Below are 16,408 nucleotides of genomic sequence, written 5' to 3' on the forward strand. Positions count from 1 at the left end.
AGTTTTCTCATCTGTAATGTGGGCATAATAACAGAACCTACCTCACAGGGTGGATTAAACGTGAGAACCCAATCAACCCAGGGCCTGGTACATACAAAGTGCTCCGGAGACGCTAACTAGTCTTGTTATGTTCATCTGCCATCACACTACGTTTATTTCTTCAGAGGCGAGTACTTCAATCCCCTCTTGCTTACAGCACCCCAGGCAGATTACAGATGCTAAGCAGAGATGCTGGCCTCGTGCTGTCTATCTCTGTGCCGCTTTACTCTCCACCTTCCCATCTATAAACTGGGAATGTCACCACCCGTCATGGCCCTCCAAGGAATACACAGTTGACCCTGAATAACGGGTTTGAACTGCAACGGTTCCTTATACACGATGGTTTCTAATTGGCCTGAGCGGTTCAAAGCCCCGTTGTTCAAGGGTCACCTGGCAGTTGGGAATCTGCCCCCCTGGAGGCCCAACTACAGGTATAAGAGGATTTCCTACTGCAATGGCAGTAAGTGCCCCTAACCCCCGAACCGTTCAAGCGTCAACTGTACAGGAGCGATGGAGCTCAAGTAAGGGAAGGGATGGGAAAGGGTTTGGGGAAAAGCATATGGCGCTCTCCAAACACATGAAACTATTTAGAGATGTAGCCCTTGGCACCCAGTCGGGACTCAATAAATGCCCGTGTGATGGATGCAGGCAGCTGTGAAACGCTCAGCTTCAGTTAAGCACTTCTCACACCCTCCAGCCCACTGTCCTGATACACACACCCTTTGGGAGCTCAACCGTGGCCTCAGCAGTTATTCGGTGAGGGGTGGGGTGGGGCAGGATGAGAGGGATCCAGGGCTGGCTGGGGCTGCCAGAGCTGGTGAGGACACTGTGCCCCCCCAAACCACAGCACCAGGGTAACTACATTCTCTAGTTACCGATTCCCCGTCCCAGTGGTTCCCAACCAGGAACGGAGGTCTGTGAGCCCTCAAAAGCAGGTCCTGTGGGGGTGGGGACCCCAAGAGGGCACTGGGCAGCCAGTCCTGGTTACCAACGGTGTTGGTGAGGAGCAAGAAAAGAAGGTGGTTCCACATGGCCTCTTCCCAAAACACACCAGACACTCCCTCCCTCAGCCTACTCCCACGCCACCCACAGCCACCCTGCAGAACGCCCTTCCCCAGCCCCCTTCCCAGCCCCCTCCCACTCCCTACAAACTCCAGGCCTGGGACCCGGCCTTTGCCAAATGTCTGTGCCACCCACTGGTTCCGCCCATTCCTGCTGCTCTCCCGGTCCACTGGCCTCCGTCCAGCTGCTCTGGACCAAACAGAGCCTTGTAGGGTAAGAAAGTCGGCTTCCTCCGCAAGAGCCGAGTCTGGACCCACGTGCCTGCCCCTCAAGCCCTGGAGCCTGGAGCCAGTCTGACTTTCAGGAGCTATTCTCTGGGTGCACACCCTAGCTCCCCGGGGGTGAAGAGGCACATAGATGCTGTGACATCTGGGAAATAGGGGGGGGGGGGGGGGGGTTGGGGGCTGCGGGCTTGGCAGGGGCAGGGAGGAGACTCCAAGGCATAAACCATATGAAGAAAGGAAAGAAAAGGAAAAGACAGCTTCCCGAAGCTAGCTTCGTGGGCACCTGAGCTCCAGTGCACAACAGCACCACTTAATAACGCTAACAACTAACGTTTGTCTATGGCTTTCCAGTTCGTAAAGCTCGTTTACACGTTTGCTTTCTTTCTTGCGAATAGTATCATTATCTCTGGTTTACAAATGAGGAAACTGAAACTGGAGGGAGGTTCAGCCAGCAAAGACAAGTGCAGACAGCTGCCTTGCCCCAAGCCTCCTTCCCAACCATAAAAGGCTCCCAAATGGCCCGGAGCCAGTATTGGGGAACAGCCCCCCCCCCCACCCCCACTCCTTGCCAAATAGTCCAAGCCAGGTATTGACCAGAGTCCTGGACCCATGCCTGGGCCCCCTAAGCGGATCTGGGAGCTGGGAGCTGAGTCAGAGGCAGATCCCGGAGGTGATGGAAGGAGGGAAGCACACAGCAGAGGGACAGTGTGATTCCTTGAGGTGGGAGAGGCAGGGGGAAGGAGAGAGCCTTAAATCTGAGCTTCTGGGAGTGGTCTGTAAGCTAAGACCTGCCCTTCTGCAAAGCGAGAGAGGTACAACCATAAGGATGTAAAGCAGGACTTGAACTCAGGTCAGATACCACCAAGAACTCCCTGATTGAGAAGGTGCTGAGGTCCTGACCCACAGCAAGACAGGCTCTATAATCTTGTCACCAGCAGGGCTGAGTGAAAAAGGGGAGAGAACAGCGTGTTCTCTCCCCGCTCCTGGCATGCCCACCCCTCCCGCTGCCGGTCTAAATCCCAGCTTCCTTCAGGGCCCTCATGTCTCCCAATCCAGCATCCCACAACCCCGACCCACCGCTCGACTCTCCTAGGGACAGGGCTGATCCGCCCTGCGTTTTCCTCCACCCTAAGTCCTCCGGTGGAGGGTCATCACCCAGCGTCACCTCCTCGAGGGCTGAGTCTGCGTCTTTTGCTTCGGGAATGCCCCTTCCCCAGCCTCAATTCCTCCCACCCCCACTGCCCAGGGTCAACTCATTGTCAGGCCCAGTGACCTGAACAGGTTGAACAGGCCATGGCCATGGCCATGGACACCTGTCCAGCCCTACCCGGAACCTGAAAGCAACTGGGCTTAAACCCAAAGGAAGTAGTCTGACACCAAGTGAGGACTTTCATAAAAATAGAAAACAGGGCAGCCTCAGCCACTGCCACCTCCCAGGAGTGGTCTCAGCTGGACCTTCTTTAGAGCTTTGGGTTCAACAGAAGGAACAAGGGAGGGAGGAAAGCACTTAAAAGTGTCTCTCTTAAGGGAGCAGCGAGGGTGGGGGTAAGGGGAGTGGGGGCTGTTCTGGAGAGGAAATTACCTCAGAAGGTTCTTGATGGTTTTTAAGCCCTTTGAACAGGGAGATGCTTTTTCTCTGAGACTCAAGGATAATATGCTTTCCCCACAGGACCCCGTTCAGGGAAATGCCAGGAAAGGATGGCATTTAGAGGATGTCTAAAGACAAATTTCAGTGACTTCATGAATTGGCCAGCCTGCTGTGTGCCTTGGGAATTTGGCCTCTGCCCTGAGGCCAAGGCCATTTAAAATGCTTTCCACCATGCCGGAACCGATTTGGCTCAGTGGATAGAGCGTCGGTCCCGGGTTCGATTCCGGTCAAGGGCATGTACCTTGGTTGCGGGCACATCCCCAGTAGGGGGTGTGCAAGAGGCAGCTGATCGAGGATTCTCTCTCATCGATGTTTCTAACTATCTATCCCTCTCTCTTCCTCTCTGTAAGAAATCAATAAAATATATTTTAATAAATAGAATAAAATGTTTTCCGCCAGAGCAATGGACACAAGAACAATCCGCACACTGGTTGGAAGTGGAGCTCTAGGCTGGGAGGGGAAGGGGACCTGGGCCGACAGGGAGGGGTCACTGCTCACCCCACCCGGCCCTGGGGCCCACAGGCTCCCTACCAGGTCTCACGGCCAGCGTGACAGCGCAGCTGGCCTGGCCCAGCTCATTGGTAGCGGTGGCCGTGTAGTTCCCAGCATCCGCCGTCCGGGCCTCCCGAAGCAGCAGGGTGTGCCGCTCGCCCTCCGCCCGGATGAGAAGGCGGCCGTCACTGCGCAGCGTGGACCCATCCTTCTGCCAGGACACTGGGGGGAAGCAGCAGGGTGCCCAGTCACCATGGCCCACGGGGGCCCACTGGGACCAATCTCCCCCCCCACCTCCCACCCCACACAGAGCCCAAGCCACGCCTCTCCCCACCCTAGATAATTCAGAGGAGTCCCCTCACTCACAGAAGCCCAGGCCTACCCTCCCCTCTCTCAGGGGATTCTGGGAAAGCTCTGGCACATGCAGGAGCAGATGAGCTTCCCTCTTCACCTCCCCCTCCCTGTCTCAACCTTAGCCAGGCCCCGACTCTGGAGCTCACCTTGGGGAGAGGGGTTGGCGGTGATGATACACTTGAGCAGCACATCTGCCCCCGGGGCCACCACCGCGTCCTGCAGGGGGATCTCAAACACAGGGGCCTCCAGGGGCTCTTCTCCAGCAGACACATAAGAGTCGTCCGAAGACTCTGCCAGAGACACGGGGGACAGGGTAAAGGGATATGGTCCTATGGGGATGACTCGGGGGTAGAGGGTGTGATGGCAGTCCCGCATCTTAGAAATCCAAACCCAGAGAGAGGGGCTTCTAGAAGGTGGGGGTTAGGAAGCAAAAGGTCTCTCTCCTGAATGTCCTGAGACACTGAAGGAAGGAAGACAGTAAGGGGGTTCTCAAGAAGGACAGGGCAGCCAGGACTCTACATCCGTTTGTCTGCTCTTCAACCTCAGCCACCATGTTGTTTCTGAGGGAAGGCAGAAACCCTGCCCCATCTTTACACAAATCAGTGGTCGGGGATGGTAGATCATCCCTGTACAAGGCACGCTGAGGGGCGCAAGCTACTACAAGTTTCCACACAGACAGAAGACAAGCTAACAGCACCCTGACATGGAAGTAATAATAGTGACGTCACAGGGCAGCATGGGATGTACTGTGATATTAGTGATGCCGCCCTATAGTTGTCTGAGAGGCCCCATGGAAATCAGCTTTGATTTTGTCCATCCGTCAAACAGTAACACTGCAGTGACTGCATACTAAGCTCTGCTTGGCACCAGGGAGATAACAAGAAATAAGATGTGGTCCCTGCTTACAGGACGCTTCTACACACAAAGAGATCTCTCTGGGTATGTTCTAACTCTGACATTCTATAAGCTAGATAAAGCACAGTGCCAAAAGAGCAGGGAGAATCCCAATTAGGCTGCCTCCTAGCGACATAAACCGGCAAATTAGATCATCTCTCTGTGCCTCAGTTTTGTTATCTGTATGATGGGGCTGATAAATAATACCCAATGTCTTGCAAAGCTGGCATGGGGATTATGTTAAAATAACACCCCCTAGGCACCCAGTTAACAATGCCTGGGGCATGGTTGTGCTTATGCAATAATGAAGACGAGTAAAACAATGGGCAGGGGCCTAACCATCTCTAGAAATTTTGGGAAGGTAAAACCTAAAATAAAGTGATTCTGCTGAAGAAAAATACAGGGTGGTAAGTGCAATGAAAAAGACATATAGCCAAAACCGGTTTGGCTCAGTGGTAGAGCGTCGGTCTGCGGACTGAAAGGTCCCGGGTTTGATTCCGGTCAAGGGCATGTACATTGGTTTGGGGCACATCCCCAGTAGGGGGTGTGCAAGAGGCAGCTGGTCGATGTTTCTCTCTCATCGACGTTTCTAGCTCTCTATTTCTCTCTCTTCCTCTGTAAAAAAATCAATAAAATATATTTAAAAAAAAAAAAAAAAGACATATAGGGTCTCCTAGGAGCGGTGTGTAGGGGCCTCTGGCCTGGGGAAGCTGCAGCGGGTGGGAGCGACTGAAGGATGGCTTCCACCCAGGCGTGGGCCCCACGTTGGTGTTCAGGATGAGCAGAGTCAGGGGCAAGGGCAGCCTGGCTATTGGCCATCACCCACCAGAAGACTGGGAGACCACACACAGGCTGGCAGGAGGCCACAGTCAGCTCAGCGATGCGGGGACTCAAGAATGGGAGCAAACAGGCTATAGAAGGAGAGGCTGGCTTAGACCTCAGTGGCCACAGATGGGTCAGGGGATGGTGCCAGGATGGGGAGGGCAGAGATGAGAGTTGGCTGGTCCAGAGCTTTCCTGTAACAGGGACCTAGCACATTATACTGGTATAATGAGACAGGCTTCCGTCTCGTCCCTCATGGAAGGGTGGTGTGTGGAGGAGCTCCTTAGATTCCCACCAGTGCCTTCCATCAGTTAGGTGCTTAGCCCAACAGACGAGCATGCCCCTAGACCCAGAGCGCCTATGGCAGGCATCTGGGCACTGGGTTTCTGCTCACACCTCAGCCTCGCCTCGATAAAAACACACTCTAAAAAACACAACACGCACAAAAACACACCATCTCACCAGCAGGCAGGTTTCAGCACATCAACTTTCACTCCAACTTGTGCTTAAGTCCACACCTTCCCCGGGGGAAACCATACCCGAGCAGCCTCCCTCTCCCCACACGGCCTCCCACCCAAGTCCCAGCACCCCCTCGGTGCTTCCGGAGGGCTTACCAAGCTCAGGCGAGGTGGGCCGGGCCCTGCGACCTCTGCCCTGGCTGCGGGTCCCTCTGCGGTCCCAGGCCCCCCAGGGACCATCCTCCTCCGGCCCCCGGCGCGGCCTCTTCTCGGCCTCAGGCCCCGCCCTGCTCTTCTCTGGCGTCTGGGGCGCAGCAGCGCCCTCAGGGCCCGGCGCGGCCCAAGGCAGGAAGCGCACGGCTTGTGCCGGGGGCTCCCGCTTCCGACCCGGAGGGGCTTTTGTCCTGGCCTCGGGGGCATCGCCCGGGGCGGGGGGCGGCACGGGGCTCCGGCTCTCCTGGATGCTTCTGCCCCGGGTCAGCGGGAACTGGTCCCGGCGCCTGACCTCCTGCTGCGGGCCTTCCCCCAGCTCCGTCCTGCCCGCCGGCCCGCGGCTCTGCGGCCTCCCTGGCTCATCCCCGGACTTGGCCGCCGCGCTCGGAGGGGGAGGCGGAGGCTGGGCGGCGGGGCTCACGGCCCGCGAGGTCTTGGGGGTGGAGGGCTGCGAGAAGAGCGGGGGCTCGCCGGGCTCCCGGGGGGACGGCGCGCGCTGCAGCGTGGCGAGCAGGGACTCGTGCGAGCGCACCAGCTCCTCCCGCGACGTGGAGCGGCGGATGCGGCCCAGCTCCCGGGCGAAGCGCAGCTCCAGGTCGGAGGCCGGGCCGCGCTGCCGCGTGCGCTCGTCCAGCGAGGCGGCCTTCTGCTGGAACAGGCGGCGCCGCTCGGCCACGCTGCCCGCCGGCGCCCGCAGCTCCTCCTGAGAGGCCTCGGGCGAACCCCACGAGGCATCGCCGTGGGACTTGGGGTGCTCCAGCGAGCGGGCCTTGCGCAGGGGCACCCAGGGCCGCAGGGGCGCCGGCGGCGAGTCGCTGCGCTCCAGGCTGCGCCGCCGCTCCTCGAAGAACTGCAGCTTGTCCAGGATGCGGGAGCCCGCGCGCACCAGCCGCGGCGAGCGGCCCAGCGCCGACAGGCGGCCCGAGGCCTCGCTCAGGGGCGTCTGCGGCCGGGACTCGGCCGTGCCCGCCAGCGAGGGCCCCGACGACTTGGCCTTCTTCCCTCGCTTCTCTTCAGCGGTGGCGGCGTCTTCGAGCAGCGTGGGATCCTGAGGCCGCCGGTGGGGCGCCGTGGGGGTGGCGGGGGGCTGGGCGCCGGGCCCCGGCGGGGGCCGCTTACCCACCCGAGGGGACGGCGGGGGCAGCAGCGCGGACTTGGAGGGAGGCGGCGGGGCCGGGCGACGAGGGGCTTCGCTGGCTGGCTGAGGCTGAAGGTCGGGCTCCTCCCGGTGCAGGCCGCTCGGAGGGACACTACTGCGGAACCGAGACCAAGAGGGTAGAAGATTCAGGCGGCCTCCCCTCCTAGACCCTCAGCCGGGGACAGGGGTTGGCGGTGGGGCATGCTGGGAAGGCTTGGGGTGACATGGGCCAGACACCCCCCCCCCCCCCTCCCTGCGAAGAGGAAGGCACAGCCAGGGCAGGTGCGGGGCTGGGGAGAGGGGCGGCAGCTCTGGCGCCGGGAGATGGGGCTAGTGACTGGGTCCAGGTAGGACTCAGCCCCAGGCGCTTGGACCAGCCCCTCCCCCCAGCCCTGGAAGCTGGGGAACAGCGGAAGACACAAAATGGAGCGGTGGGAGAGAAAAGAATGAGGTTTAGGTCCCAAAGGATGAAGTGGTGAGGGAAGGCAGAAGGGGTGCACTGGGAGGGGCCCTCTCAGGAATGCAGCCTCCCACCCATTCCTGCCCCCAGCTGGCCCCCACAGTCCTGCCCATCCTCCGCAGGGCATGGCCCCTTCACAGCAGCCCCAGCCTTTCAGCCTTCCTTCCAGGAGCAAAGCTCCATCCCTGGAGTTACCCAACACCAACTCTGACCTGAGACCCAGTACTGAGAGGACACAGCAGGTGGTAGCTGGGGCCCCTAGGGTAGGGGACTGGGATCCCCAGGTTCCCATTCCATTTCATCAATCTGCCCGCCCCCCCCCCCCCCCCCTGCAGGCCTTGGACTTTGTCCTGCCCCAGGGTAAGTTACCTGAGTCCTTGGAACTCCCCGGAGAAGCACAGAGGCTCCCCAAAGGGGTATGCTCAGAAATAACTCAGCTCAGAAATAACTACTGCGTGGGCCTGAGCTGGGAGTGCGGGAGAAGAGGAGACGGAAAGGAGCTGGTGAGCCCCAGAGTACGTACACCTCTCACCTACAGAGCTTTGAGGTCCAAGAGCTGGGCCTCAGTTTCCCCCATCTGGATCCTGGCTAAACATAAAGATCAGTAAGAAAAGGAATCTGAGATGTGAGCATCATACCTGACACATTAGAGCGCTTAATAAAAAAGTACGAAATGACTCACTGAGTACTAATTGTGTGCCAGGCCTGTACTACATGCTTTAAATGCACTGAGTCATCGAATCCTCACAACAATCCTTTCAGATGGAAACGGTTAGGTCCATTTACAGATGAAGAAACTGAGGTTTAGAGAGGTAAAAGTGCTTTAGCTAGGAAATGGTGCTAGGATTGAAAGTCAGCGAAGTCTGACTTCTGAGTGACTTCCAAAATGTCTGGGATTCTGGGGGCACAGAAGGGAGGAGAAATAGGGTACCAGCCACAAGCACAAATTTTAAGGATGTTTTAGACTACCCGGGTCAGCAACTTCCACTGTAGACCTCACCTGTGACAGGGGTGGGGAGTGGGGGTGGGGGAGCATGGGGAACATGGGGATGGCAACCCATAGTGCCCTTGAGGGCATGGAACCTCAGCCAGCCACCTGATGGGAAGCAGAATCTACTCTGGGGAGGGACAGCAGAGTCCCTAAGGAATGGCCTATGGGAACTGGGTGAGGCAAAGGGAGAAATTGGGACAGCAGAGGAGGCCTCTTGCCGGCAGATTCTAGCTCCAGGCCAGCCTCTGTACCACAGACATCACTAAGGAAATGGGTTCCTCGAAGTTGCCATAGCAACTCCAGGCTCTGGCTGGAGCCTGGCAAAGACTGGCAGGGAAGGAAAAGGCAAGTCCAGGGCACATGAGCACCTGACTAATGCCAATCAGATAAAGCAAGGAAGCCTCTCCTGCCCCTGTCCCTGCCCCTGCCCAGACCTCTCCCCTACCCACCACGAGCCATTCAAACCTCCTCACCCACAAAAAGCCCCTTCCTTCTCTTCCACGATGATCCCTCCCCTCCACACCCACACCCATCACAAATCAGGCCCCCTGTCAGCTCCCCAAATGCCCCCAATTCATCTTTCACCAGCCACTCCCCTCTTCTACCATAGCACTCTCTTCTGTACCAGCCAACCCCCAAATCTCCAAAAATGGCTCCAATGCCTCACTCCAACACGTGTGCTCAACACCCCCTACCAGGACAACCTTCAACCCCACCCTCCGGCGTCTCCCACAAGATCATCACAGGCACCCCCTCCAGCATTCCAACCCCTCTGCCTCTACCCCAGCCTCCGGTCTCCATCACGCCCTGCCCTGGTCCCTACTTCCCCCACCCTCCACATACCCCTGCTCTCCCAGGCCCCTGACCCCATCTGCCCCCTGACCACCTCGCTCTCTTCTCTCTCCTGGTGTGCTCTCGCTTCCTTGCTCTCTCCTGCTCTCCCGGGAGCTGCCGTGGTTCCGTTCCTCCCAGAGAAAGGCCCACGGGGAACAGGAATGTGCAGAGAATGAAAAGGCAGCAGCTGCAGAGACAGCAGGCACGGAGGGGGCCCCAAAGGGGGGGGGGGGCCTGGGGACAACTGGAGCCTGAATGGGTGAGGCAAGAGAGGGCCCCGGGGAAAGAGCAGATTTTGGAGGAGACAAGGAAGGGACAGAAGGGTCCAGAGACCATGGAGATGGCACGGTGAGCCAGAACAGTAGGTGTGGGAGGATGTGGGTGGTGACGGCACAGGAGACACACGGAGCAGTGTGGGAAGATGAGTGAATAGCTGGGGCCGGGAGTGGAAGCAATGGAAGGCGGAGAAGTGCGCAGAGGGGTGGATGGTGCCCGGGAGATGGAGGTGGAGGGGCAGTGCAGGACAGCACGGTGATGTGGGACAGGGCAGGCCCCTGAGAAGCATTACTTACACGTGGATCGAGAGCGCCCGTCCTCTGTACAGACTGAATGCGCTGCCATACGGGTCACTGGCCACCGAAAGGCTATCCTCTGACCCCCAGCTTGCGCCCACCAGATTAGCTCGAGATGCCCGCACCAGCGGCTCCACCCCCAGGTGCCGTGGCCCGGCCCCGGCCACCTGTGCTTGCCTTGGGCTGCCCGGGAGGCGGCGGGTGCCGCCCCTGCTGCCCACTTCCTGCTCCAGGACCGTCTGCCCGCTGCCCCACCAGCTCACTTGCTCTTCTGAGGTGCCTGTCATGGAGGTCGGGGGAGTGTCCAGGGAGGTGCCCACCAGTGTGTCGGAGCCCCCTGGAGGAAGGAGCATGGTGAAGGCCACGGGGTGAAGCCCAAATGCCTCCCGGGGGAGGCCCACCCTCCTGCTTTTGGAGCACCCCGGACAGCTCACCTGTGGGGGTGCTGAAGGTCCTGTCACCCCGAAGCTCCAGGCGCTGGGTCCCTTGCACATCGCTGATGTCATCCTCACCTGTCTCCAAGTCTGAAGAAACAGGGGCCTGTGTGGGCAGGGCCCTCTTCGCTCTCACTCCAACTCTTCCCCATGTCGCCTCCTACCTCCCCCCACAGCAGGCTCCATCTTACCACTGTAGGGCGTCTGGGGCCTGTCTTCTCCTCTCTCGTACTCCCCATATTCCCCTGCCCATCCTGGGCTGCTCAGGGTAAGCCCGCCCCTGCCAATTCCCTGGCTCCAACCCTGGGCCCCTGGGTACTCACCCTTGCTTCCTTGTCGTCCCCTCAACTACCTAATGAATTACCAGGGCCTCAGCCCCTGTCCCTCCTCCCCTGCCAGTGGTAGCTTAAGTTCCCATGCAGCCCCCCAAAGAACAAGGCCCTAGGTTCCAAGGCTCTAAGTGCTTGGTTCCAGGACCCCAGGAATAAAGGGGAGTCACCTCAGAGTCGTATTGTCAAGGCACTCGACCAATCGCAGGACCAGCCTGTCCTCTACCCCAAGCCAGCCGGAACACATCGGGGTGCAGCTGAGGCAGGGTGAGGAGAGGCGGGTTGGGCGGGGAAGAGGGGGAGTGGAGGGCTAGGGCAGGAGCCAGTTTCCTACCGTAACTTTGCTTTCTGCAGGAGCGGAAAACTTCGCTTCCATAGGAGCAGCAGAAGAGAGACATGGACAGACTGTTATCAGAGCGTTTGTGGGGCAGGGCATGGTGGGCAGGCAGCAGAGAGGGCACGAGGGTACCCAGTGCCCAGAGATGCCCTGTGGGTTCGGGGCCGGGAAGGGAGACACCTGGGGCGGGCAAAGCATCTCTAGCTCTTGACTGCCTGCAAGCTCCCAGTGTGCCCGGGGCTGGGAAGCCCACGTGCTTTGGCTGGTTATGCCTGTACCTTTGGCACTTTTACTGGTGTACGCACTGGTCACACACGCACGTACACACACATAAACACACACACACACATGCCTGCTTGTGCTCAGCCCAGCCACCCCTGCTACCACAATATTTGTACTGTGCTTTGACCCTCCTTGAGAACCACCCCCTCATCTGTTCTGCATCGTGTTTAACTTTCCCAGACTCTGTCAGGTTCTGAGCCTCAGTTTCTCTATGAGCGCCACAAGAAGTACTGGTAGGCAAAGTATGGCAATGAGCTCATCCTCCCTTTGCCCCGTGGATGAAGAGCCGGGAACCTATGGTGGAATGTGTATGACTCCCCCACCCCCCTTGGCTAGGTCCTCTCTCAGAAGCAGGGCCCAGGGGCCTTCTGGGGTGGGTGGGTGAGTATGGGTGCATGTGTGTGTGTGTGGGAAGCGGGGGGCACATCTCATGAGCTGTCTTCAGGACTTGGGTGCCTCATGGAGGAACATGGATCGAGAGAAGGAGCGGGCACGGGGTAGAGCAGGAAGCCCACAGTCCACACACCATGGGTGAAGCGGCTAAAGGCCCGGCGGGAGTGGCCGGTTTTCTGAAAGAGAAAAGCCAGAATGAGTTGGTGAGGGGGAGGCTCGCTTCCGACATCCCTATACCTCCTGTCCAAACACTCCAGGGGCCAGTGGGCAGGGGGTGGGGGGAGGTGGACAGAGACTCAAGGAGGCCAACTTCCCGCACAGAGCATGTCTCTGCTCTTCCTTGCCTGTCAGCCCTCCCAGCGGGAGGTCAGCTTGGCTCTGGGGAGGAGCAGGGGAGGAAGGAGAGAGAGGATAGCAAGGTTCAGGGTCAAATGCTGGGACTCATAATTCATAACCTCACAGCACTGGGGCCCTGAGCGATACCCCCAGAGACAGAGGCCAGGAGACGGGATAGGGGGCTGGGTGGGGAGGAGGGCAGTGTTTGGATGACTGGGAGATGAAATAAAGGAGGAGATGAGGGGGCGGGGGGGGGGGGGTGCTTGGATGACTGGGAGATGGAGAGATAAGGGTTCAAATTCCTGCCGGGAGGAAGACAGATCCCAAGGACAGGTGTCCAGAGGGCACGGAGGGTGATGGGGGCCAGAAGGCACGGTACCCCAAAGGGCCGGGGGCCTCGGGGATGCAGGAAGGAGGCCCGGGTATGCGAGGACAAGGCAGGGCTTGGGGAACCTCTAGAGCTCAGCGCGGATCCCTGCACCCGGCTTCCAGGAGCTCGGGAAGATGGGAGAAGGCTCCAGTGGGAGACAGGGGGAGCCGGGCAGGGCCCGGGCCCAGGTTGGCCAGAGGCTAGAAGAGAACAAGGTGGCCAAGAAGCTAGTGGGCGCTCCACACCAAAGGCGGCGCGGAGATCTCCCCGGGCGGCCGCGGGGAATGCAGTCGATGGGGATGGGGATGGGGATGGGGATGGGGATGGGGATGGGGATGGGGATGGGGATGGGGATGGGGTGGGGATGGGGATGGGTGCTCCGCGGGGAGGGTTGGGGGGCTATGCGCTCACACAGCAGATCCGGGAGCCCCCTGAGCGCCCGGCCTCGCGGCCTGGGCGGCCGGGGTGGGACAGGCGCTATGCCAGCGCCCCCTCCCCGGGCCCCGCCGCGGTGACCCGCCCTCCCTCCGGGTGCCCAGCCCTTCCCACCCCCTCCCGGCGCCGCCCGCCCCCGGAGCCCTCACCTGGAAACGCTTCTTCACCCACAGCTTCTTCATGGCGGGGGAGGGGGCCGGGCGGGCGGCCGGGCGAGGAGGGGACGGGCGGGGGCGAGGCGGAGCCGGAGCCGGAGGCGGGGCCGGGGGCGGCCGGGAGCGGCCCGGAGCCCGCGCCGGTGGCGGCGGAAGCAGCCTCCTCGGGGGCGCGGGGAAGGCGGCGGCCGCGCCCAGAGCCCGCCCCTCCCCCGCCGGCCCGCGCCCCACCTGGCGCCCCTTCCCTGGCCTGCACCCCTGCGACCCCTGGAACGGCTGTCACCTGTGTCCCCGCACCCCCATCCCGACTCTGCCTCCCGGGCTCTGGACACATGGGGAAACTGAGGCACAGAAAGGGATGCCGTGGCCCCTACGGGAGATCGGGCCACGCTCTCGTTGGCAGCCCTACGCCACCCCCACGCCGCCTCCTTCCGCTTCCCGCGGGACGGCTCCGGAAGGTCAGCGCATCTCCACTTGCTCGCTCTACAAACATGCGCACACGACCCGTGCCAGGCGGTACCCAGCTGGTGGCTGAGTATGCTGCAGGCCACAGCGCTGGGTGAGGGCGCCGTGGTCGTACCCAGGATCCAGGACGAGGCTCCTCGTGGCTGGGGGCTATGCGCTAATATGGCCCCAGACTATCAACACCCCCAGGCTTCTCAGGAAAGCCCAGAGAGGGCTCTTGAGTTTCTAGATGGTAGGTACTCTATCCCTGAACACACACACACACACACACACACACACACACGCTAAGGTGCCAAGAGGCTCTCCTTTTATTCACAAACAAGACCCATCTTCGCCCTCACCGGTGAGCATACTCACCAAACTTTCTCGGTTCTCCCGTTAGCATTAGGCACCCTTTGCCTACACAGAACTCCACTCTCCACCCAATTACTGAAGCTTTCTTACCCATCTACCAAGTGCCAGGCGCTTTATACATGCTACCTCATTCACGACAACCCTATACGCTTGAGATCGTTATGAGCATTAACTGGCTTCATTTAACCTACAAGACTAAGGCCCAGAAAAGTCCTGTCACTTAGCCAAAGCCACACAGGTTGTGTGTCTTCACGTGTCCCCCCCCAGATCCAAATTTCCATCCCAGTATACACAGGTAGTGCCAGTCCTGGTTTCTGAGATGTGACTACAGAGTCCTTATCATCAACACTTATTGTATGCTTAGTATGCACCTTAGCATGTTAAGCACTTCCTATGAATAAATTTATGAAATCCTCATAACAAGGGGAAGACTGAGGCATAGGGAGATTACCTGCCCAAGGTCACATAGCCAATAATTGGTAAAATCAGGATTTTAATCCAGACACTGTAATGGAATTAGTGACCACTATGCCATAAAGACTCACACTCAGTAGATTCCCTAACTCTATTTCTTGAAAGCATCGATCCAAAATAAATACAGAGCCAACTGGTGAATTTTGTTCAGCCTGCACAGTACATATTTTAGGGGGGGCAAGCAGGCTCAAGTTCAGCCACTGACAACAGAACCTTGCTCATGATCAGTTTCCACTTGGCCCCTGAAGTTGTTTGTGGCCCCTTTACTTTAAAGTCGTGTCTGGTACATTCTGGGTCCATGCAAGTGGTCCAGTTCCCCAGATGCCCAGAGGCAAACGTTGCTCATGCAGACACATGCACAGGGACGTGTGCTGAGAGGGTACACACGTGTGTCTATATCATTTCCAGCCAGAGGACCCTGACGGCCCACAGGCGCTTTCCCTGCCACCCCCAAACACACCTACTCACAGACGGGGGAGCTGAGGGAGGAGAGGGAGTAACTTGAGCCCCTGTTCTGCAGGAGAATCCGAGGGGCTGGCACATTCCATAGCAAAAATAACCAATGGGCAACGGGCGTGAGTGACGGGACAGCTGGGCTGAGCAGAGAGGCCTGTGGGATTCTGTGTTCCTGCTCTGGGCCTGCTCAGCTCACCCCCACAAGGTTGACCTGGGGCATACTTGCAGGGTAGATTCAATATTGCCCCATTTTTCCTCCATGGCTGTACTGCTGTGCCCACCCTTTTTCCGCCCCATCATTTCCCAAACCCAGACTTCTCATTTCTGCACTGCCAGCATTTCCCCTGCCAGAGAAAACCCCTGTCACCATGCCCTGCCGTCGCCTCCCTTTGCCTCTTCTTTCATGCCTAGATTCAGTTTCTCCTTTCTCTTCTTTCACTTACCCTGAGCTTGAAATCTCTGTAAGCTCTGTATTTCTAGAATACTATGTAATTTTTGCTTATTTGTTATGTTTATTGAATGCTGTCTAATCTCTAGGAGGACAGGAGTTTGGGGCTTTGTCCCCTCCCCACACTCATGGATCCTGAGAACAGGAACGGACACACAGTAGCCACCGGATAAACATGGGAGCGATGGCAGAGCTGGAGGTGGAGAGGACAAGAGGTGGTGGGGATGGGGATAGTAAATCTTCCTGCAGCAGCTCATTCATCCAGCCCTTCTCTGTCCTGACCCAGACCCTTTGCAAGAAATGGTTGGAGAAGTTACCATCTCACATTCCACTCAGGTTCTGCTTGGGAGGACCTGCCTTGCTTCAGGCTGGGTTCCGGGTCTCTCTGCTCTTCTCTTTCTTCTCCTGGAGCTCCTCTCTGGTCCCTCCTCCTCTCCTGATTAGGACCTGGCATGAATGGATGGAGACACTCTCCATACCTCTCCCCAACTCCATACTAGTTCCCTCCTGGCCTCTTATCCAGACATTCCAAATTCCAGGTGAAAAAGAGGACAACTGCAGAATATACTTCAATGCAGCTCTGGTGTATTCCTGCCTTTCCCTTGTCTACACTGGCCCTTTCTCACTGACTGGTGTGGCTCAGTGATTGAGCACCAATCTAAGAACCAGAAGGTTATGTTTCGATTCTTGGTCAAGTCACATACTCAGGTTGTGGGCTCCATCTGCAGTGGGGGGTGTACAGGAGGCAACCAATCAATGATTATCTCTCATCATTGATGTTTCTAGCTCTCTATCCCTCTCCCTTCCTCTCTCTAAAGTCAATTTAAAAAAAAAAACATATTTAAAAAATACAGTAAGTAAACTGACCCTTTTTCCCTGTTCCTCACCTCTCCTTTCCATGCTTTCAAATCCCCCACCTCCTGCATGGTTCACTACCAT

General features: G+C 58.4%; 1 protein-coding gene across 7 annotated transcripts in view; it reads right to left on the reverse strand.

Annotated features, from left to right (window-relative positions):
- Nucleotides 1–16,408, reverse strand: part of SPEG (striated muscle enriched protein kinase) — a 56,621-nt gene that overhangs the window by 36,358 nt on the left and 3,855 nt on the right. Inside the window, exons 1-8 of one of the 7 annotated variants that reach the window (XM_084893089.1) lie at nt 13,267–13,409; nt 12,110–12,152; nt 11,299–11,328; nt 10,636–10,725; nt 10,202–10,538; nt 6,150–7,459; nt 3,966–4,109; nt 3,505–3,687 (exon numbers count right to left, since the gene is read on the reverse strand). In XM_084893089.1, coding sequence (XP_084749215.1) covers nt 3,505–3,687; nt 3,966–4,109; nt 6,150–7,459; nt 10,202–10,538; nt 10,636–10,725; nt 11,299–11,328; nt 12,110–12,152; nt 13,267–13,299 — 2,170 coding nt within the window. In that variant the 5' untranslated portion in view covers nt 13,300–13,409. The other 6 variants (XM_084893091.1, XM_084893090.1, XM_084893092.1 and 3 more) reach the window with 6 other exon arrangements.

The sequence above is a fragment of the Pipistrellus hanaki genome (assembly GCF_964339955.1).
Source record: "Pipistrellus hanaki genome assembly, chromosome: 8".
NCBI lineage: Eukaryota > Metazoa > Chordata > Mammalia > Chiroptera > Vespertilionidae > Pipistrellus > Pipistrellus hanaki.